Genomic DNA, 22,520 nt, shown 5'->3' with positions numbered 1-22,520 from the left:
GGGCTGGCATGTCCCCAGTGAGCAGGAGCCAGGCTCTCTGTTTGTCCCCATTTCCAGAAATTGCTTGACTGGAGAGTGCACAAAACAAGGCAGATTTTGGGTTCTGTGCTAATGTGAGCTGCAGAGAGCTCCTGTGGCTCAGCACAGCTCCAGCCCAGCTTCCAAAGCTGGTCATTTGGGAGCAAATAGATGCCCTCCAGTCTCAGCTGGCATTTTGTGCCCCTTTTACTCTCTCAGTTCTGTCGTAGTGAATGATATTCAGTGAGTTAAATGTACTGCTGCTGCTCTGCAAGGCTGCCTCTGAAATCTGTGTAATGAGATTAGATAATGTACAGCCTTTTCCCTAAGAAAAGCTCTCTTGCTTTGGGGGGTTTCTGCTTAGTTTTGCTAATCTGGCTGCAGATTCTGAAAATGCAGACCCTGCTCAGCAGAGAGAGCCCAGATTTCATCCGAAGCATGGCCCTGCTTTTAGGGAGTTCTGCTCCTCAGTGCTGGGGCTGATGTTGATGTGGGTTGCTGGGAGCTGTGCCTGAGGCCACAGGGCTGCAGCAGCCTTGCAGCAGCCTTGCAGCAGCCTTGCAGCAGCACTCAGCCCTGTTAGCCACAGGGAGCTGCAGCTTGCTCACTCTGAGGTTGCCATCAGTTAATGAAGTTAATTCTGCCCCGCTCCCCGTGCCCACGATGGGAATTGTGCTCCTCGGCCAGCTCAAGGATCTGTTCTTACGGGGGGTCACAGGTGGAAGGAGCTCTCAGGGTTATTCTCACAGGTAATGTGAGCAAAGCAAGCCTTGGCAGGGTTCAGGGGAGGGTTCCCAGCCTGCAGGGCTCTGGGTGCCTGAGCTGCAAAGCTGCACAGCCAGGGGGGCTCAGCCCAGCCCCTGGAGCAGTCAGCAGCTCCTGGAGTGAGCTTTGCATTCTGAACGCTGCTCTAACGCTGTCACAAAGCTGTAAACAGCACACAAGAGCTCAGGGCTGAAGCTTTAACTTTCATCAGACTTAAGGAGTTTAATTTGAAAAAATGAATAGTGTGGGCCTTGAGACAGCTTCAGTTTTCCACTAGGTTACTGATTATTCAGGATTATGCAGCCAGGCATTGAAATCCTTCTTAGGAAGCCTAATGTTCATGTAGCAGAGGATTTCCTTTGTGTATAAGACCATGGTGTTTAATTGGAATCAAGGCTGGAGAGCCACACGGAGTCTCTCTTTCAAAACCTGTAGAATTTAATAGAGGATAATTCCCTTTCTACAGAGGATGTTGTTAAAAAGGAGAAATTCTATAGCAAGGACACGGATATCCAAAAAGCTTGTGGAATGATTATCACTGTCTAATATTTCCTATAAATTGCAATCCCTATAAACTGCTGTGTGGTGAATAAGTGATCCTGGTGCTCTGTGTTCCTTAATGGAATGAATGTCTGCTCCCAGAGCTTGACCTCCCTGAGCTCCAGGTGCCTCCCTGTGTGTCAGTGATGACACTGAGCTAAACACAAGGAGTCTCGTGTAGGCAAAGTGCTGAACACCACTATTCTTTACTGATTAATTAGCCTGGAATTTTTTTTTTTCCGCTGAAATTGAGATTCCTTTAAGAGGCACTGGAAAAAGCTCTCTGCTCACAGAAGTGCTGTCATAAATATTTAAACATTTATGTAACCTTTGAATATTTTAGCAACATTTACATTAGTAGAACAGAAATGGGTAAATGGGTTTACAGACAAAAATGCAAGATTCTGAACCCGATGAAGACAAGCAGGACACCCACTGTTACCACATCTCCTCATCTCTGCTCAGTCCTGAAACCACACAGAATATCTAGAAAATGGACTGGTGCTGCTCAGTTTTTCAGTCTCCATAAACCTGACTGGTTTTGGGTTTGCTGCATTAAAAACTTCTCCTTTTGTCCTTCTGAACTGTGCTTCAGAGACTGGGCTGGTGTCTCCAGAGGTGGAAACCACCGGGAGAATAAACAAGCTTGGACTAGAGTAGACTCACAGAGGCAGCCACTCATTTACTTTTGGGTTTTATCCTTGTCATTCTTTCACTCCTGTGTGCAGCAGACACGAGCCAGGACAGTGCTTTGAGTTCACCATCTTTAGAGAGGCAGCCTGAGCTTGTGTGTGACGTGAAATCTGTCTGTCTAAAACTCCCTGAATTACCTAATTACTGCTAAAATTACCAGCAGTAATGGAAGGAAGATTCCTCAGGAGTCTGTAGTGGAATTGAACCCAGCAACCCCAATGCTGTCCAGAGGTGCCAGCAGCCCCTCTGAGGCCGTGGTGGCCAGGGCAGAGCCTCGTCACACCCTTGGTGTGACCTCCAGCAGCTCCTGCTCCCTTCTTGCCGTTCTGCAGGACAGAGCTCGTGGTGGGATCAAAAATCTGAAATGGGGAAGTGAAGGGAGACCCTGAGGTTCTGCATTTGGCTGGTAACAGTTCCAGGAATATCCTTAAATTCCACTGCAGGCAATCTGCTGATCGCCAGGGGAGAGGGACGTGCCCTCCCCAGATCACACTGTGCCACAGGTAGCGACTCGGGAGTGACTCTCTCTTGATTTCCAGGCAGCACTTTTCTCTGTCAGCTCAATAAAATGTGATTTGTTGCAGAGAGAATCTGTCCAAGTCATCTGGAAAGGCAATGGCCTTTGTTACAAGGGGGCACAAAAATATAATGCCAGGAAAAAGACAAAGAAAAAGCCTCCAGGGAATTGTGCTTAGCCCTGTCTTTTGCTGTCTGCTTCTTTATTTTAGTTTTAATCTGGAGAAAGAAGTTAGGAAAACAGAAAAAAGGGAAAAGTAGCTGAATGCAGCTTAATAATGAAAGAAACTGCTGAAATAGCATCAGAGAGCTCTTTAAAATGCAAAACTTCTTGCTGATCTGCTAAGCAGGAAAGAAAAAACCCAATCACTTAAAGGTGGTGGCTGAGCAGGCTTTCCCTTCATCATTGCTCACTTCTTCTGATGCCAGAGATAAAAAGCACTTTCAGAGGGAGGATGTTTTCATAGTAAAAGCATAAATACTACAGGAGATGAGAGACACCTCACTGCTCACCATCTCCAGCTTCTGACAGAAACTTCTCTGGCCTGGAGTGGGCAGGACCCACAGCTGAGAGATTGTCCATGATGTTCCCTGACCTGCCAGAAGCCTTGGCAAAAGCCTGGAGGAAAGCAGAAAAGTACTTCTAGCTATCAAAAACTATTAAACAAATATGCATTTTTAATTAAAAAAAAAAAAAAAAAAAAGACCAGAGCAGGATGTGCAGGGACATGAGCAGTGCTGGTTCCTGGGGAAGACAGGAATGTTTTTCACAATGCAGCTCCTAAAGAGCTGCCAGTGCTGCTGATGCATGTCCAGTGATAAATACCAACTGGAGACTTTGAAAGGCTTGGTGGTGCCTCCTTAGGCTGCTGTGTGCACTTGTTCAGCCATTTGTTTGTGGCATACCCATGAAGGCTGATAGCAGCTTTCCAAATACAGATGGAGATTGGATCTCAGCCCAGAACCATTTTGGAATTGCAGTTTTGCTCCTATTGTTATTCTTTTTCTTTCCCCAACAGTTAGATTTGTTCAGTTACTGACAACACTGAGCTTTAGACAATATAAAATCATACATCTGCACCAGACCTGGCCAGTCTGAAGCTGGGCATGTTGTCTGAAATCTTTTATCAGCACGAGCAAGGGCTTTGCATGATGCATAAATAAGCAGAAGGAAGTTCAGGACAGCAGTGGCTGTTGCTCCAAGCAGAGTTCAGTTGGATTTTGCTGCCAAGCCTCCCAAACAGTCGTGCTCAAAGGAAAACAAGGCTCAAGAGCTGGGATGGACACAGGGGCTGAGTGTCCCTGGGGTGTCCCAGGGGCTGCTCACTGCTCTAGGCACAAGCAGCTCCCTGGGCAGGAGCCTGGGGCTGTGGCTCCTGACACGCAGCCCTCGCTTGCCTGCAGCTGGAGCTGTTGGATGAGAAAGAGTCTGGATGATTCCTCTCGCAGGGTGAGGCTGCTGCAGACAGCACAGGAAGAACAAGCAGCCCATCTAGGGGTGTGTTCTGAATACCTGCCTGCTGTTGTGTGGGGTGTTACACATGTGGTTGGGTTCCTCCTGACCTCTGCTGCTCAGTGCTTCTAGATGAGAGCAAGCAGTCATTCTGAAACAGCCTGCTGTGAGCTAAACCTTCTCCTGTATTGCCATTCCAGTTAATAGATGGAAAATGAGGCCATGCCATTCACAGTGCTAAAATGAAGATGTTTCTGCCCCCTTCAGGCTTCTAAAGGCCTCAGGTGGTCTGAGGGAGAAGCCTGGGGAGAGGGATGGGTCAGGTATGGCAGCACATGGTAGTGCTTCAGTCAGCAGAGCTGTTGGAGCATAACCCAGCGAGGGAACGAGGCACAGAAATGTTTGTATTTTGTTCTCTGAAGTTTCTGCAGTGCCTAAACCCAAGAGAGGACACAAACAGGGGGTGTGTGTCACACCGGGAGCAGTTCATCTGTGGTCACAGGGGACATCCATCTGTTGGATTGGGCTGGGGACATCAGCCCTGCCAGCTGATAATCTTCATTTGGATAAAACGCCGTTGGGAATGGATAAAAGGGAGCAGATGATAATATAAATATATGTTCAGGTGGGGAGATGCATTTCCACCAGTACCGGTGCTCGTTAGGGGTGATGAGATAGAATTGTGACAGGATGGGAGCAAGAGCAGGAGCTGGGATGTGCTGGGTTTGCTGTTAATTTCTGCAGACATACCAGCTCATTTAGTAATGTAACAGCTCCCATTGCTCACCACTTAATGTATGATTAATGTGCCACAGGATTTCCCCAGACATTTATGACACCTTTAGGAATAGAAATGACAATGACTTTATCACATGGAGTCACTTCATACTATCTGCATCTCTCTTAATGATTTATATATCCAGGAGTGATTTTATCACTAGTACTCAGTAACATAATAAATGAGAAAACTCAATGGTCTGTAAATTACAACACTGATTAAAGAAGTGATTACTGATATAACTCTTACATGGCTGTGATAATGCTTGCTTATATTTCAGGACAGCATTTACATATTAATGATAAATCTGCTGTAGTGTTTAGAAATACTTTACAGCTTTAATCAAAATGTAAACATTTATAAACAGATAATGTTTATTGCAGAGGAAATGAGTCGACTTCTGCTACTCTTCAGTGGGTGAAATCTACTGCAGAGCCAGTCTGGAAAGCAGCATCCCTCCCCAGTGGGGGTCATCTTCAGGGTAGAGCTTGGGTTGGCTGCTTGCCCCTGTGGAAACCAGTTTGGCTTTGCTGGGTTCCTCTTGGCCAGGCTGGGAAGGAGCTTTGCCCATTAAGAATTCCCCAGCACTGCCATGGGTTTGTAGCTCGCAGACAGAAAATCAACCTCAGGCTTCACAAATAGCATCCAGTCTTTAGGCACCTCCAGCAAACTGTGCCTGCTGAGCCAGGGAAGGGTTTTGTGTTCAGCTGCTCCCGCTGGAAAAGGCCATCATTAACAGGCATAAGGAGAAGGGAGCCTTTTCTGCTGGTTTGGGGGTTACTCTTGGAGCTTGTCACAGTGATCACCTTTGCTCCTTCCACTGTCTCTTGCCCCTCTCAGGTTTCTGACAGGTGTGACTATGTTTTTGTCAACGGCAAGGAGATGAAAGGCAAGGTGAATGCTCTGGTGAACTTCACCTATCAGTACCTGAGCGCTCCCCTGCAGATGACAGTGTGGGTGCCACGCCTGCCCCTCCAGATCGACATCTCCGACACTGAGCTCAGCCAGATCAAAGGCTGGAGGGTCCCCGTTGTTTCCAACAAAAGGTGGGTGTGAGTCTGTGCCTCTCCTGGGTGATCTGTGAAAGGAATGTTCCTGAAAGGAGCAGCGCTGGAAGCCCCAGCTCTGCACCCGGCACCTGCACATACAGGAAAGCTTTAAAAGCTGTGGGATTTCTGCTCCTGTGCGTGTCTGTCTTGGGCAGCAAGACCCAGGGGGGGACTCTGGAAAGGGCCACTGGCAGAGCTGGTGTTTGGAGATGGCAGCACAGATGGAAAAGTGGCACACTCCAGGAGTGTGGTCCTTCATCATGTGCGGTGGCCAAGGGCAGTCCAGAACTCCAGAAGGGAGGGCTCTGAGTGAGGGGACACTCCCCATTAGCACTCCAGTGTCACTTGTCACTGCTGTTCTCCAGCCCATTTCTCTGTGCTTTGTTCTCTCTGGCACCAGGCCCACCAGGGACAGCGATGACGAGGACGAGGACGAGCGCAGGGGCAGGGGCTGCACCCTGCAGTACCAGCACGCCATGGTCAGGGTGCTGACCCAGTTCGTGGCCGAGGACTCAGGGCCCTGGGGGCAGCTCAGCTTCCTGCTGGGCTCCGACTGGCACTTCGACATCACCGACCTGGTCAGGGACTTCATGAAGCTGGAGGATCCTCACATTGCCAAGCTGCAGGAGGGCAGGATCCTGGTGGGCCGGGAAGTGGGGATGACCACCATGCAGGTACTGCTGTGGGCAGGGGCTCAGCCTGGGGCTGGCACTCGCTGCCAGGCCCTCCCAGAGCCTCGGGGGTTAAACACTAAAGCATGGAGGGTGACCAGAGCTCATCTGTGGCTGTGAGGAAGGTGGAGAAGACAGAACTGGCTATCCATAGTTCCCTAGAGAGCAGCATGGCCCTTAGTTGCAGCAAAGGCATGTTCAGCTGTCTCGGTGTTCCATCAGAAACAGAAAAATCTGGAGGAACAAGAACTTCCAACCCTAGAGATGAAGGACAAATCCTAGGCTGGTAACCTCCCTTTGAAGCAGTTGGGAGGTTTAATGAGCTCATCCACATGAGTGGGAAGACAAAATAACAGAAGTGAATTTTAAATCCACTCTTTTGGTGAAATAATGCCATTATAACAGCAATAATGCCCCAGTAACACCACTGGGATAGGACAGCTCCCAGTCATGGATGGCTCTCAGCCATAAGCTCTCCAGTCAGGTTTTCAGACCCTGCTGATGAAATCAGGCTCCCTTTTCCATGTGCTCTTCATTTCTGTGCATAAAGCTTTGGAGACAAGAAGGGATGATGACCTTAAGAAAGGTTGCATTAATTGATCAGCCTTTTCCTAAGTCGATTCTTGTGTTTTTCTCCAAAGGTTTTGTCTCCTCTGTCTGACTCCATCCTGGCAGAGAAGACAGTGACTGTGCTGGATGACAAAGTGACCATCACAGACCTGGGGGTGCAGCTGGTGTCTGGGCTTTCTCTCTTCCTGCAGCCCAGTGCAGCCACCAGCAGGGCCATTGTGGCCACAGCCGTCGCCCAAGAGCTGCTGCACACTCCTAAGCAGGTAATGCACACTCTGAATTTACTCCAGGGGCAGCATTTTATCAGTGGAAGGTACAGATGGTAACCCATAGCAAGGTTAGAATTCATTCTTCAGGTGCAGTCCGTGTCCATGTTAATTGCTTTCCTCTGCAGATTCCCTGGAACTGCCTGGTCACTTCTTCCCTTCAGGCCCTGGTTCTGAGCAGTGCATCTCCATCAGCAGAAAACGGGACAGGAATAGATTCCACACTGGGAAATAAATGGAAGGAAATGGCGTAGGAGTGACCTATAGAGACACAGACATCTTTTCCTTTCATTTGCAGTTTGAATGAAGGATATAACATTAAAGTCACTTTCCCTTAGAAAACTTAATGCAAATGAGGGAATGTTTGTGGCTAAATTTTGCAAAAAGTGACTCATGATTTGGAGTGCATCAGCTGAGATCCTGACTGAGCTGGAATTTTGAAGGCAAATGCTGAGTGTTTTCTGAAAATCAAGCCCTTTTGAAAGAGGGTTTTTTCCAAGGAGACAGCCCAGGACTAAGCCTGTACTTGAACATTGTGAGGACTTCATTATTTAAGTACAAGTTTATAAAAAGAACCAAATAACTCATGCAAACCTTACTGATGCAGCTGAAAAACAAAATTGAGAATTCTTGCTGTGGCTTTCTTTCAGTGACTATAATGACTGGATTACTTTAGTTATAATGACCACACGAAGCACAAAGCAGCCAAAACATGAGTCCTGAAAAGTTGGCAGTTTCTCCATAAATACAAAGCACTCTAAAGAAGATAAGCCAATATTGTTTTACCTTGGATGCTTTAAGTGAGATACCTTTATCTGTAGCTGAGCAACCAATGACTTGCTGTGACAAGGTGACCTGGAGGGATGCTGAGCCCATATATTATTTTTTAATCAATAGGGAATTCATGGGCTCTGAAAAGTGGATCAGTGATTTAGGTGCCTAAAAATAGACACAGGTTGCCCAACTTTTAATTATCAAAGAGAAGTATCTTCTGAAAATTTGGAAACTGTAGCTGTGAGTAATCTATTTTTGGTGGCCATCTGCTCAGGTAGGAAAGCTGTTCCATTTGGCTTGCTGATGGTTGTTAAATCAACACTGTCATCTTAAAGGCTTCTCCAAAATGTAAACAAAATAAAACCTCCAGTGTTTTCTGATCTATGTGAGCTTTGAGGCCTCTCAAAGCTCAGCTGGCTCTGCAGGGAAACTCCCAGTCCTATCAAGATTTTTTGTCACTGTAGGGTTTTCACGAGGTCTAATGAACTGAAATGGGTCAGTGGAGAAAGAAGAAACGAGCCTTTAATAAAGATCTCTGTGCATTAATGTATCCCTCAGTGCTACTGGGGAGCTGCAGACATTTTCTCAGGCCAGAGGAGCAGTGCTGGTGCTGTCCAGAAGCTGGGTTCTGGTGTTTCCAAAGCCTGGGGATCCAGATCCAGCCCTGGGGATGGGGATGGGGATGGGGATGGGGATGGGGATGGGGATGGGGATGGGGATGGGGATGGGGATGGGGATGGGGATGGAGCTGGAGCTGGGGCTGGCTGCTCCCCCTCTGCTTGGTCAGGAGGACAGCCTGGGGTCACTGCCCTGTCCCTGCTCTTGGGATGCTCTGGTCCAGCTCGTGGCCTTCATGCCTGACAATGCACTGACATCTCACAGTTAGTGACAGATATTAGGAGGGGTTTTATGGTGTGGGTTCATTACCCCATCCTGGCAGTGTAAGTTACACTTCAGTTGGATTTATATCTTCTTTGGGCTGACAGAGCAATGGAATGGCTCACAGGCATGACAAAGGAATTCAGCAGCATGGGAAAGGGAGAAGGGGTGCATTGTTAGATAAGAATCTGAATTCTTCCCTTGCAAATACAAGCAAATTCCCACTGGAAAGGAATGTCACATTAGCAGATTGGACAAAAAGGAAAGAGAGAAATACACAGTGGGGGAATGCATGGTTTGAATTAAGATCTGAGTCTTGGCTGCCTTTCATTTCCACATCATAACGATCAACTCCAATCTTTACTACACAAGCCACAGGCTTAAAAATAAATGCACATGTAATACTTTGATATTTCGTGAGATAAAATTGTTAGGGAAATCCATTCCAGCATTCAGGTCCCCAGACAGAACAATCAGAGCTGGTCTAAGAGGAGCTGCTGAGAACAATATTCCTTTGCCTTTATTTGAGGGAGGGATGTATTTGTTTTCTGCAGAGCCAACCATTTCTTTCCTCTGATGTCCTGCCTCACTCCAGGACCCTTGCAGCTGACCCCAGCAATTGAGGGTTTATTCACAAATACTTTTATCTGTGCTATGGTGAATGAAGACCATTAAAAGGCCGCTTTATTCTGAGCATGGAATAAAATCAAATATCCTGATCTGTGTTTCTAAGCAGCAGAATTCTCTAAAATGCAACCAGTTTATCCCAGAAGGTTTATCAAATGGGATCTTTGGGCTGATTAGCCACAGTGAAATTCAAGGGCAGAGAAGGTGGTGGAACTGCCACAGGTCAAGAGCTGAAGTGACACCTGTAATGGGGGGAGAGAACAGCAAAGGCACAAGGGAGAATTTAGACAAAATACGTCTTGATAAAGCTTTTTATGTGCTGAAGGAAAGCCTGGTGATAATCAACAGTGGTTGTGGGAAGCAGTTTCTCCACCTCTGGGCTGGATTTTGCTGTCATTAACATGACCTAATGAACATTCTCTGACTCACTTCACATCACAGCACTGCAGATCATCCCTGTGGGTCATTGTTCTGCAGCTGAGCACTCTGTGTGTGTGTGAAGGGAAGAGAGAGGAAAAGTGGGGGAAAAGAAAGGCTGGAAAGCAAGATAATCCCTCAAACTCTTTGTTTATGCTTGATAATTAAAGAGCAAGGACATTTGTCACCTCAGAGTTGAGGGCATGAGACGAGGGGCAGCAACTTTGCAGGTGAGAAGGCTCCAATCCATCTTCATCTCCTGAGAGTAACTGGAGGACCTTGTCAGAGATTTGGAGGGGATTTATTGATGTGGTACACAGGATTTGCAGAAACAGCTCCTTGAAGGACATGGCACTAAATCATTTCCTTTTTCTCTCTTCTTTTCTTTTTAGCTTTTCAGAATTTATAATCATTTGGGAAATTCACTTCCTTGCCCTGCCTTTGGCTTTCCTTTAATGATGTGAATGAGAGGAGATGATCTCTTGCCAAATAGAATGTTTGGAATGATACAATATATTTTGGCAGGATTTTAAACTCTCTCCCTCTTCCTCTCATTTGTTTTCTTTCCCTTCTAATTAATGTTGTCCATACTATGGGCATGACAATGTTGTTTTGTGAAAAAAATTGGTTCCTCCTATGAAGAAATTCTCTTGGAAATAAAAAACATCAGTGCTGGTAGAAAATAATGGCTGAGCCAGTGCACACCTCTGTTATCTGCAGTAAATCACACGTGGGCCTGCAAATTTCAGCTGACTGCCATCTCATTTTTCTCTGTCTCTGCTTCATAAAACCAGGAATGCAGAATTGTAGAGCAGTGGCGTAAAGAATAAAAGTCGCTTTGAAGTTGCTGGCAACTTTGTCCAAATGCACAAAGGATTTAGTGCTGTGAATCCCCTGGCAGAGATGTGGAGCTGTGGTGCCACCGTTTCCAGCCCCACCTGGAGTGGATCTTCCAGGGCAGTGAGGATGTGCTGGGAGTGATGCTGGTGTTTTCCCTGGCTCAGGGTGATGAAAAGCCAGCATGTTTTCCCCCGTGGCACGTGAGGCTGACCTTGGTTTTGGGGAGAAGGCAGGCAGCAGGGTGCTGAACTGCCTGAGGAGCTGAATCTCTGCACATATCCATTAAAACAAACCCCCCTATGACCGGGGTTGCTCCACTATAGATTTCTGTGATAGGAATTCGAGCTGTGCCCTGCAGCTCTGTGTTTTTCTGTTCAGCTATTTCAGGGTTATTTCTCTAATGAAAGATCAGATGTTTTAATTTCCTTATGCAGTTCACCCTTCCCAGCTTCTGAGTTACCCTGGCTCCATTTCAGCTCTTTGAAGTAAATTTGAATCACCAAGAACTTTGTCTTCTTTCCTGTTGTGCCACAACTTATTTTTCTTCTTTCAGTCCCTCAAGTACTGGCTGACAGTGCTTTGGAAATCAAATATTCAGTACGGCCCAACCTTCTGCCCAGCTAAATGCCCCTTGCTGTTTTCATTGAAAAGCTTTAAATTCAGCTGGAAGGGTAGCAATTCTCTTTGTTTATAACCACAGCATAACAAATTGCAGCCAATTGAAAACCATATTAAGTTGTAAATTTGTGTTATGACTGGACATTAACAGGGTGGCAATGTTTTTCCCCGGTGCTGATTTTTCAGCCCAGTTGTTCTGATGTACCCAAGTGTGAAGTTATTAAAGCCATTTGTGGTTTAAGTGTGAGAAGGAAAGAGCTTCACTTTTGTGGGAAGCTGCACTCTGGCAATCTGCCTGGCCGTCTGCTGGCTGCACAGGCAAGACATAGAGCAAATGAAAAATTAAAGAAATGTCCTGCAAAGAAAGCTATTGAGATGTGGAGAAGTAAATATCTGTGTCATCTGGATGGGATTTCACTTGGCAAAGAGCTGACCTCTGGCTTTGTGTTTGCTTCTAATGATGACTTCTAACAGTGCTACCTGCAGAGCACAAAGACAGACCAATTAAATCCAGACCATTTGTATTTTTATTGTAGAAATCATGCCAGAATCCCCATCCTCCTCTTACTGACACAGGAATTTGGTGGACTTTTTAATTGTCTCAAGGATAAAATGTGTTCACTTAAAACAAACCTTTCTCCAGCAAAGTGGCAATTGTTCTGCGAGTCCTTTTCTTTCAGATGAATCTTCTGAATCTGCTCCAGCCATTCCCAGGATACTGTGGTGGCTCCTTACTCCTGCTCAGATACTTATTACCTTAATTTGACAGCTCCTCATGACACCTGTGCATGTGGAACATGAGGAAAATAAGTGTTCTGTCAAGTGCCTCTGGTAATTTTTGTGATTTGCCTTTTTCAGCTTTTGTACGACAGGAATGACTTTCCTTCCAGAGCTTGTAAAATTGTAGCTTGCTAATGGGTACTTTGGTAATAAAGACACCTCAGATCAACTATTTTCTATGTCCTTGTGCAAAAGCATTTGCAGGAGGGTAACAGTGAGCCCTTAGTGAGTGATGTGGCCAGTTTCCTGCCCCATCAGTCGAGGCTTGCTCACCGTGTCCCGTTTCCTCCGCCGCCGGTCAGAGCTGAGAGATGGATGAGCTGCAGCGGCTCGGGCCGGTTTATTGTCTTTAACCATCTCCCTGTCCTTTCAGGAAGCCGTGGTAAGCACCTGGATCCAGTTCAGTGACAGCTCTGTTACTCCACTGGACATTTACGACCCCAAGGACTTCTCCCTGTCAGCCGTGTCGCTGGACGAGGCCGTGGTGTCCGTCCGCCACAGCCCGGCCCTGAAGTGGCCCGTTGTGGCAGCGGAGGGCGAGGGCCAGGGCGCGCTGATCAAGGTGGACATGATGATCTCTGAGGCCTGCCAGAAGTCCAAGAGGAAAAGCGTGCTGGCCGTGGGGAGCGGCAGCATCAAGGTGAAGTTCGGGCAGAACGACGCGGACGCGGACGCGGGCGGCGATTACGACGCGGACGAGATCGAGAACCACGCGAGCGACCGGCGCCACAAGGGCTCGGAGCAGGAGCGCCACGGGCAGGACGGGCGCTACTACGGGAGCTCCTCGGCAGAGAGGGAGGAAGGGCCCCTCAGGAAGGTCAGCACCACGGCAAAGTCCATCCTCAAAAATAAAGTGGTCAAAAACAACCGGCTGGACGGCGGCAAGCTCTCGGACGACAGCCAGCTGCAGAACATCCCCATTGACTTCACCAACTTCCCCGCCCAGGTGGACCTGCCCAAAGGCGGTGCTGGCATGGAGGACAACGACCTGGTGCAGACACCGCGGGGCCTCAGCGACCTGGAGATCGGGATGTACGCCCTGCTGGGCGTCTTCTGCCTCGCCATCCTGGTGTTCCTCATCAACTGTGCAACATTTGCACTCAAGTACCGCCACAAGCAGGTCCTGGTGGAAGGACAGACCACCATGACGCACTCCCACGACTGGGTGTGGCTGGGCAACGAGGCAGAGCTGCTGGAGAACGCGGCAGACGCGTCGCCTCAGCAGGACGAGCACACCACCATCATCGACCGGGGCTCGGCCAGCGAGGAGAGCAACCAGCTGCTGAACGGCAGCGCCCAGAAGAACACTCAGAGCCAGCTCCACAGGGCCGCAGACCCGGGGGGGAGGCTGGGCAAGGAGCACAAGGTGGAGCCTTTGCACTCGCCCACGTCCAAGAGGAAGCGGGTGAAGTTCACCACCTTCACCACCATCCCGCCCGACGACGGCCGCCCCACCGTCAACTCCATCCTCAGCAGTGACGATGACATTAAGTGGGTGTGCCAGGACATGGAGCTGGGGGACTCCAAAGAGATACGAAACTACGTGGGGAAGTTCAAAGACAAAGCGTAGCTCCCTGCCGGGGTTTTGTTTGGGTTTAACCACACCTTGATGCCTTCAGTTCTACAGTATATATTGGGATGGGCACGGGGAGGGGAAGGGATCGCCAGGAGAAATGATGAGGCAGTTTTTTATAATCAGGGAAAGAAATTTGCCAAACTCTCCGTGGTTTGTTTTTGTTTTTCACTTCGTTTTGTTGGGTTTTTTTGTTGTGGGGTTTTTGGTTTGGTTTGGTTTTTTTACCCCAGTGGTTTATTCTGCTACTCGTGGATTTAGGAAGTGGAATACAAATAGCAGAAAGGAAAAAGGAAATGGTAAGACCAATATGATGAACTGGGCAAGATGAGGTTGTGAAAATTCGTTTTATGGCTCATACAAATAATAATGATAGTAATATTTCACAGTACCAAAAACATCTGTAAAAAAATGAGAGAATATAAGAGCATGAAAAGAACAAGAGGCAAACAATAACTTGTTCTGGTTCCAATAAAACATCACAGTTATGGACATATGACCCACAGGGAGACTTTTTATATTGGTACTCAAGCCATTTCTTTTCATTCCTTTGGCTGAAATGAAGATGTGTCTTCGGCACTACGTGTGAAGGAGAAAGAAATCACCTGGTATTTTCATTTTTATTTTTCCATTTTTCTTGTGAATTGAAGCAGAATCATTTTCCCTCTTGTATTTTTCTTTTAAATATCTTGAAAACAGGAAAATTTAAAATACAGTAAGTTCACAGTGGGCCAGGAACATGCTGTTTCTAAGTTAGCTGTAAACAGTCTCCTGTCATTTAAAGAATTCAGGGGATAAATATTGACTAATAATTTCCACGTGGTGTCTCTTCTGGAAGCCTGAGCCTCCGTTTCACCCTAGCTACAAGGATGTTGTGTTTGGAAGAGTTTTAATTCTCCTTTCAGGTTTGGATTGTTTGTTTAGTTGCCCATTTTAAATTTCCACAACCAAAGTTCCTGCGTTTCACCAGGGGAAGAAGGTGCTGGTTTTTGTTGGCTTCCACGAGGACCGAGCAATGGGAGTGCCCCAGTGGTGCATCAGAAATGTCCCTGGAACTGAGACCTTCACGGGCCAGACACGGAGCCTGCGCTCGGGTTCTTTGGGTTTGGGGTTTTTATTGCCAGGTTCATGAGTTCAGAATCGTGTGCTGTAATTTTCTCTTTCTTCTGATGTCACCAACTCTCATCAAGCTCCGAAAGCAAGAAGAAGAAGAATTGACAGAAAGACCCTGATTGCCCCCAAACTTTTATTCCCTTGTACTGGGAGAGCTGGCCTCTGGGCACACCGTTGGGAGGGAGGGAAATACTGCTGAAGAACATCAAGAAATAGCTGGAGCTATTTTATAGATTTATTTTTATTTTTTTTGCCATTGGACCAGCTAAGACTGAAAGGTTTTGACTAGATTGTAAATCTGATGTTTTGCATAAACAAATACCAGCCCAGTAATAAATCAGAAGCAAATACAAAATAGAGATTTAATTAGTGATGTGAACTGGCAGAACTGCTTTGACTCAGTGCCAGTTCACATTCATGGAGGACACAGATCAAAATCCACTCGATGAGGAAACCACTGTCCTCCCAAAAACCTCTCCTGACTAAAGGGAGGTGGTAGAGCCAGCCTTTGGAAATCAGTATTATGTCCTGACTGTTAGCCAGAAGCACTTGCAGCGTCCTGTCTTTGCCATGTGTTTCATTGTTTTGGGTTTTTTAATTACTAAACTCCGTAGTTTGTTTGTTTTTTTTTTTTTACTTGGACAAAGTCAATCCTGCCACCCAATAACATAGATGGACATTTTAACAAGATATGCCTAGTATGCATTGTAGACTGAAAGAATGTAATATTTATTTATACATGTTATATGAATTGTAATTAAAATGCTTTACACGGCTTGACAAATTAACCTCTTTCCTCAGGGCGGGGCTCCTCTGTGCAGAGCTGCCCCAGAAGATGATTTAAGGAGGGAGAACAGAGATGTGTGGAAGGTTTTCCCTGCTCTGCCCGTCCCATGGTGAAGCCCTTCCCCTGCCCAGGCAGCGTGGTGATGATGATGGATGGCAGGAGCAGCTCAGGCAGGCACAGGGCAGGGCAGTGCCACAATCCATCTTCTTCATCCTCGTGCCTCCAGAACTCGCTGCTGGCCTGGGCAGCTCCTGCTGTTCATCCATTCCTTCAGTCATTCCTTGATTCCATGGCTCCTGGGAGAACACAGGTGTCCCTGAGGGGGAGAAGGCTTTCACAGCGTGGAGCTGCAGCAGACAGCAGCAGAGGAGTGAGAAATGCAGTGCTGGAGCAAAAACCCTGCGCTGTGGTAGCACAGAAGGTAGCAGCTCCAAGGCATTTTCCAGGAGGGTGCTCTGTGCACCCCAGCAGGGGTGGCACCTCCAGGGACACAGTGCTGGTGGTGGGACAGGAGCAAGGTGACCAGATCGTGGCTCTGTGCAGAGGAGCACAGGCTGGATTTGAAAAGACAACAGAAGGAGAGAAAAGGGAAAAATACTGAGCCCTGCCTTCATGTTTAATTTTTCTGAAGATACAGAACATGGGGCTTTGGAGGCCAACACTGAAATTCTTCCACTTGTCTTGCACTGACCAGAAATTCTGTCACAGCCCTGTTGTGAGCGAGCCACCAAAAACCATCATCTCAGCAGGGAGGAAACCACTGGGCTGTGAAATATCATTTATTTGAGAAATTCACATTGTGTCAAATGGCAGGATTTCCATTTCTGCAGCTGTGGCACGGCGCAGTTACCGAGGCACTGGGATGGGGCAGGGGAGCTGCTGGAGCTTCCCTCCCGTCACCACAGCTCACCTGGCAGGAGAGGGAATCTGCCAGGGACACAAAGATAACATGCTGCAAGGTCCATCTCCCTGTCAAGGAGCCAGGAGAGAAATTCATTAATAATAATTTGCTCTTAGAGGAGAGCCTTTGGTCTGAGCAGCTCGGTGACTTGCAGATGGAAAGGATGAGACGAGCAGGGTGGAGCGGCCCCCTGTCCTGGCAGGGGACGGTGCTGGGTGGACACGGTCCCCTCCTGCCTGGAGCAGAGCTGGAGCTGCTGCTGGGGGGGAAATGAGTGAAATCACCTGGAAGAGCTGGGAACAGAGCCCGGGCAGGTGGGGAGGCTCAGGAGGGTGATGAGAGACAGCTGTGGAGAGGAGAGAGCAGGGGAAGGTCAGTGAAGCTCTGCTGCTGCTGAGGACACAGGGACAGAAGAGACTTCGGGGGCAAAAAAAGTGAGTTCTGCTTTTATTCTTCTTTATTACTGAGTTCAGTTTGGAGGGAAGGGGAAGTGTTATGGCTTAAGTGTCCTAAGTGTGGCAGTCAGCAGGAGAAACTTGATCCTGCTCTAGCTTTGGCAGGGGAATGAGGTGCAGCATCCCCAGGGCACATCCTGGACCCTGCTGGGTCCTGCTGCTGCTGTGGCTGAGCTGCTGGGCAGCCCATGTCCCTTCCCCAGCACACTCACTTGCCCTCAGCTCCAGAAATGCTTTGACACTGATCAAATTGGAGAGCTGACCTGGAAAAGGCTCTCGCTTTTGGAGAGCAGGGAGGCAGCAGCGAATCCCTGGTGGGAACAGGACAGTGACCCCTGTGCTGCCACTTCTCCTTCCCTTGCCAAGCTCCAGACCAAGTAGCCGTGGCAGCAGGAGGATTTACTGTGGTTTGAAATGCTCCTAGGCCAGATTTCAGTGCTCAGAAATGAGCTGTCAGCAGAGATGCAGCAGCAGACAGAGATAATGATGGAAATCACCAAATAACTCTCCCTCTTGATTACTTATTTTGGACAAACTCAGACCCATTCTTCTTATGCTCATGTGGAGAATTAAAGCTCTTTGTGTGAAGCAACAGTGCCAGAGGCAGCCTGGACCATCCTGGAGACTGTCTGATGTTGGGCTGAGCCGTGCTGATTGCTAATTGCACACACCTTGTGCTAATTGCACACACCTTGTGCTAATTGCACACACCTTGTGCTAATTGCACACACCTTGTGCTAATTGCACACACCTTGTGCTGACTGCACACACCTGAGCCGCTCCTCTGCCCGTTCCCTGGGCTGCTGCAGGGGCTGCTCTGTGGCTCCCAGGCTCTCTGCCCGTTTCTGGAGGTGCAGTGCTGTATCCAGAGATACCTGGTCCCCTCTTTACCCCTCCTGTTCCCCTGGAGCCGGGATCTGCAGGGTTTGGGGCAGCTGCTTTGCTCTGTGGCCACTGAGGGTGGTGGGTGCAGACACTGGGGCACCTCTGGCTGCTGGAGCAGCTTCCCAGCCCCTCTGAGCTGCCAGGGACAGGTTTATTGCCCTGAATTCAAATAATTTGAGTGGCAACTGAATTCCTGGAAGCCACAATTTAGTCTGGAACCCGTCATGAGCAGATTGCAGTAATTACCTGGTCTGGCTCCCAGTGCAGGTGGCAGGGGAACCTCACAGGAGCCTCTGGGGAGTTTTGTCACAATCTCCCAGTGGAAGGAGCCCTTGGCTGCTCCTTCACTGAAGGTTTCTGTCACTGGTGGGGATTTTAAGCTGCCATCCAGCTTCCTGAGACTGCAGATTGAACTGTCAGCTTTGCTAATGGAAAGCCACTGGTGCAAGTTTGTGCTTTGCATCAGAGGGGAGGTGGGAAGAGATGTGGGCAGGTTTTATTGTGGGAGGATCAGAGAACAGTTGAGTGAAGGGTAGGGTTGTTTTCTTTGCTTTCTGTAATCTTTGTACCATTTCCATGAGTGCTGTGCTCTTTCCTGGTTTGATAATTCTGCTTTGGGGGTGAGAGCTGCACAACCCCCCTGAGGTGCCAGAGCCTCTGTGCCAGCCCCTGAGGAGCTCTGGGATGGGCAGTGCTGTTGGTAAGGGCTGTTAATTCGGTGTTTTCAGGTGCTGGGGAAGGTTTTGGTTCCCAGGAGGAGTTGTACAGATTGTGAGGCTGCTGCTGGACAGCTGCACTGGAACTGGAAGGCCCCGAGTGAGACACAGGCACCCAAAATGCTCAGGATTGTCCCATCAGTGTCAGCTGGCAGCCACTGCTAGAGGAGCAGCATTACCCAGGGACTCCTCTCTGCTGTGATGACACTGTACATCCAATAAACCTGAGCTGAGCCCACCAGAATGATGGGACTCGATTAATTGAGTATGATATTGCTGCAGGGCCTTTCCATGCATTGTCTGAAGGGATTAGCATTCCCTCACAGAAGCACTTTGGCAAATCAAGGCACCATTTCCCATCCTTCCACTCCACCCCTGTGTTTTGGGATCTGCCTTTTTTGCGTCGTGCCTCTGGCTTCGTCATTCCACATCCATCAGCACGGCAGGAGCCTCACAGGCTTTGCAGAAAGCTCCAGGAGCATCTTCTCTGCTGTGGAGGGCACTGTGTCTCCTCCCAAAGCCTGCTGCCACCAAAATGAAGAGCAAGATCATGTTGGGGGTGAGGGGAATGAGCAGGGCTGGCAGCTTGAGGGCTCTGCACACCCACAGACACATCACAGTGGAAGTTTCCCCGAATGTGGAGCAAAAGGGGATTTGTTCCCAGTTGGGGAGAAACAACCCGTGTAAATCCAGGTGTTTTCTCCATGCAGGGACCCAGGCAGCTCCAGCCAGGTGTGAGGGAGGCTTTGGGGAGGGGAGGGAACCTGAACAAGCTCTGGCAGGAAGGAATCCATAATTTACACAAGAATTAGGAGAGTGGTGCTGCAGAAGAGTCCAGATGTGCCAGCTGTGCCAGGGGCAGTGAGAGGTGCCTGTGTCACATCCCTGCTGCTGGGGGGGCTCTGGGGAGCCCTGCCCAGCACAGAGCTCAGGGGAAGGCTGCTGAGAACAAAACAAACCAAAAAGCCTCGGTGAGGCAGTGGTGTGGCAGCCCCCCCTTGAGCCAGGTGCATTTCAATATTCCTGCATTGCTCTGGTCCCCAGGAAGGTTCACATACGTTGTGTGCACCTATGCCAGGTTTTGTTCTGTTTACTGGGGGGCAGAGGGAAGGGAAAAGTGAAATTGTGTGTGGGAAGGGCAGGAGAGGAGAAGGGCTCTAGGTCTTCCCAACTTTTGTCCTATTTTAGTTCAGTAATTTTAATATCCTGGTTTAAATTGCCTTTAATTTTGGACTGATGAACCAGGTTGTGCTTTGATAAAACAAGCAGTCCTATGTACTTCCAGGTTTTATTAAAAAATATGAGCTAATAAAGCTCAAACAGAACAGGCATGTTACTGAACTAACCCAGTGCAGCTCCAGCGAGTACCAGAGGGGAATAATGCATCCATCAAGGGCTGCTGCTGGAACTGAATCCATAAGTCAGCAGGTCCAAATTAACCATTCACCAAATCAGAGCAGCAGGTAATCAAATTCAGTGATGCTGAGGGATTGCTCTGAGATGCTTTCACTGAAAAACCATATGGAGAGGCCAGGTCCTTGGAGCTGATGGCCCAAAGCAGAGCTCAGCTGGGCAGGGCAGGAGCTCAAATTAAACCCTTCCCAGGAGCCTTCATGCACACAGATGCAGAAATTGGGTTTGCACCTGTGTTTTGCACGGAATTTTCAGCACCTGCAGCAGTTGCATGGCCTGGGTGGGACTTGTGTGCCAGCCCTGCTCTGTCACTGCAGCAGCCTTGGCCCAGACACACTGGGAGGTTTACACACACACACTTAGATATGGAAATAAAAATAAATATGAAAATAAAAATTTTAATAGACATAAATTAAAATAAAATATAAAAATAAATTAATAAATTTAAATAAAAAATAAATAGATAAAGCCCAGTTTCCTCAGAGCTCCTGGGGGTGAGCCAGGGAGCTCCCAGCCCCGTGTTCCCCCCAGGGCCTGGTACCCCAGCCCCGAGTGCCAGGGGCTCTGGTGGGCACAGGCAGAGCCCACCCCACCCTGGGCACCCCTGGGAGCTGTGGCAGGGATGAGGTGGCTCCTTCCAGGCTGGCTGGGGCCAGCACATCCAGCACAGGCACCATGGGTGACCTTCCTCATCCCCAAACCTGCTCTGCTAGCAGCGAGCATTTGTTCCTTCAGAGCCAGCCAGGAAACTTGATGTCAGCTTCTAGCTGAGGTAATGGACATAAAAATCTCCATATGCTGAGAAGTCACTTTAAGGAAAGGTATTAACCTAATTAGCCCATTTGTCTCTTCTCTCATCAAGCATCTTTCTAGCAGCGTTTGTTTCTTGCCTTAAACCAGGGAGCTAATAGGTGTCATGTCCTAATTTGTGCTCTGGAGGGATTGGAGAAGGTTGTCTTGCTGTTCAGAATAAATCAAATCCTAATTCTGTCTGCACATTTATCCATTTAAGGCCTGTATGGACTGGGGAGTTTCATGGCATTAAGCTGGCAGAGTGAACCCCAGGTTCAGGAAGAAATTTATGGCTCTTTAGTAGGAATGTCAAAATAAGGGAGGCAAAATAATAATGGTTTTCAAAGCAGAGTGTGTTGGGAAGTAGGAATTCACTCCCAGGTAACGCAGGAATGGCAGCCAGCACTGGTGTGGTTAAACAAAAATGCTTCAATGAGGTTTGATGCGGTTTTAGTGAAGAGGCTGAAAATGTGCTGCTGACTTCCCATCGGAACCAAGTGAAATGATTTGAGTTTCCAGCAGCCCTGCTGCTCCTCAGGACCTGGAGAGCCCTGGATGTCCCCAGACAGAGCAGAGCCAGTGGCTGGAAATGCAGATTAAAGGCTCTGGTAATGCAGGGCAGGAGGAAAAGCCTCTCCAGGCTGTTGGGATGGGGGTCGGGAGCTGAGCCCCTCCGCAGAGCCAGGGATGTCCAGCCGGGATGGAGAGCACCCTGTTCAGGATGGGAGACCCCTGGGCAGGAGCCTGGCGTTCCAAGGATGCTGAGCATCTGAGGCAGCTCGGGATGCTCCTGGGGCTGGAACATTCCCAATTCCCTGGCAGAAACCCTCGCTGGGCTCCCCGTGGTGCCTCTGGCACTGGGCACTGCCTGTCCTGGGCTGCCCGGGGCTCTCGGCATTGCTCCGGGGAGAAAATCCTCCTGCAGCTCCCGGGGGAAAGGCTGAGACCTCGGGGTGCGACCAGGGGCAGAGCCCGGGGGGCTGTGCCGGCCACGGAGGGGTTAACCCGGGCACGGAGGGGTTAACCCGGCCACGGAGGGGTTACCCGGGCACGGAGGGGTTAACCGGGCACGGAGGGGTTAACCCGGGCACGGAGGGGTTAACCGGGCACGGAGGGGTTAACCCGGCAGGGCACAGGGACCCGGGCACGGAGGGGTTAACCGGGCACCGGGAGGATCCGCCGGGGATGTCGCAGCTGGGAACCAGGAGGTGGCACTCGAAGCCTGGCGTGCGACACGTCCCGGTACCCAGGGCACGACATGGGACATGTCCCGACACTGACAGCACGACACGCGACACGCCCCGGCTGCAGCGGCAGCAGCTCGGCCCCTCGGGTGCCGCTGTGTCCCCACCTGGAGCCGGGCGGTTCCTGTCCCCAGGTGTGTCCCCAGGTGTCCCCAGGTGTGTCCCCAGGTGTGTCCCCAGGTGTGTCCCCAGGTGTCCCCGGTGTCCCCAGGTGTGTCCCCAGGTGTGTCCCCAGGTGTGTCCCCAGCTGTCCCCAGGTGTGTCCCCAGGTGTCCCCAGGTGTGTCCCCAGGTGTCCCCGGTGTCCCCAGGTGTGTCCCCAGGGTGTCCCCGGTGTCCCCAGGTGTCCCCGGTGTCCCCGGTGTTCCCCCGGGCCGGGCAGGGCCGG

The 22,520-nt window shown here is 49.2% G+C and overlaps 1 protein-coding gene and 1 long non-coding RNA gene across 5 annotated transcripts in view; one reads left to right on the top strand and one right to left on the bottom strand.

The window, feature by feature from the left end:
* The window catches only part of TMEM132C (transmembrane protein 132C), a 168,126-nt gene extending 152,402 nt beyond the window's left edge, over nucleotides 1–15,724 (top strand). For all 4 annotated transcript variants that reach the window (XM_086856496.1, XM_086856495.1, XM_023937210.2 and 1 more), the window contains 4 exons: nucleotides 5,604–5,809; nucleotides 6,213–6,486; nucleotides 7,125–7,316; nucleotides 12,628–15,724. In XM_086856496.1, the coding sequence (XP_086712622.1) occupies nucleotides 5,604–5,809; nucleotides 6,213–6,486; nucleotides 7,125–7,316; nucleotides 12,628–13,824 (1,869 nt within the window). In that variant the 3' untranslated portion in view covers nucleotides 13,825–15,724. The remainder of the gene's footprint in view (nucleotides 1–5,603; nucleotides 5,810–6,212; nucleotides 6,487–7,124; nucleotides 7,317–12,627) is intronic.
* A 794-nt stretch (nucleotides 15,725–16,518) lies between these two features.
* Nucleotides 16,519–20,557, bottom strand: LOC147649868 (uncharacterized). The gene is made up of 2 exons (XR_015277869.1): nucleotides 17,835–20,557; nucleotides 16,519–17,794 (listed from the first exon to the last, which is right to left on the bottom strand). It is a non-coding gene; the product is annotated as an uncharacterized LOC147649868 (long non-coding RNA).
* Nucleotides 20,558–22,520: the final 1,963 nt, after the last annotated feature.

The sequence above is a fragment of the Cyanistes caeruleus genome, chromosome 18, assembly GCF_971803275.1.
Source record: "Cyanistes caeruleus chromosome 18, bCyaCae1.hap1.1, whole genome shotgun sequence".
Lineage (NCBI taxonomy): Eukaryota > Metazoa > Chordata > Aves > Passeriformes > Paridae > Cyanistes > Cyanistes caeruleus.
The sequence above is the reverse complement of the archived record's forward strand: the minus strand, read 5'-3'. Positions and strand labels throughout refer to the sequence as shown.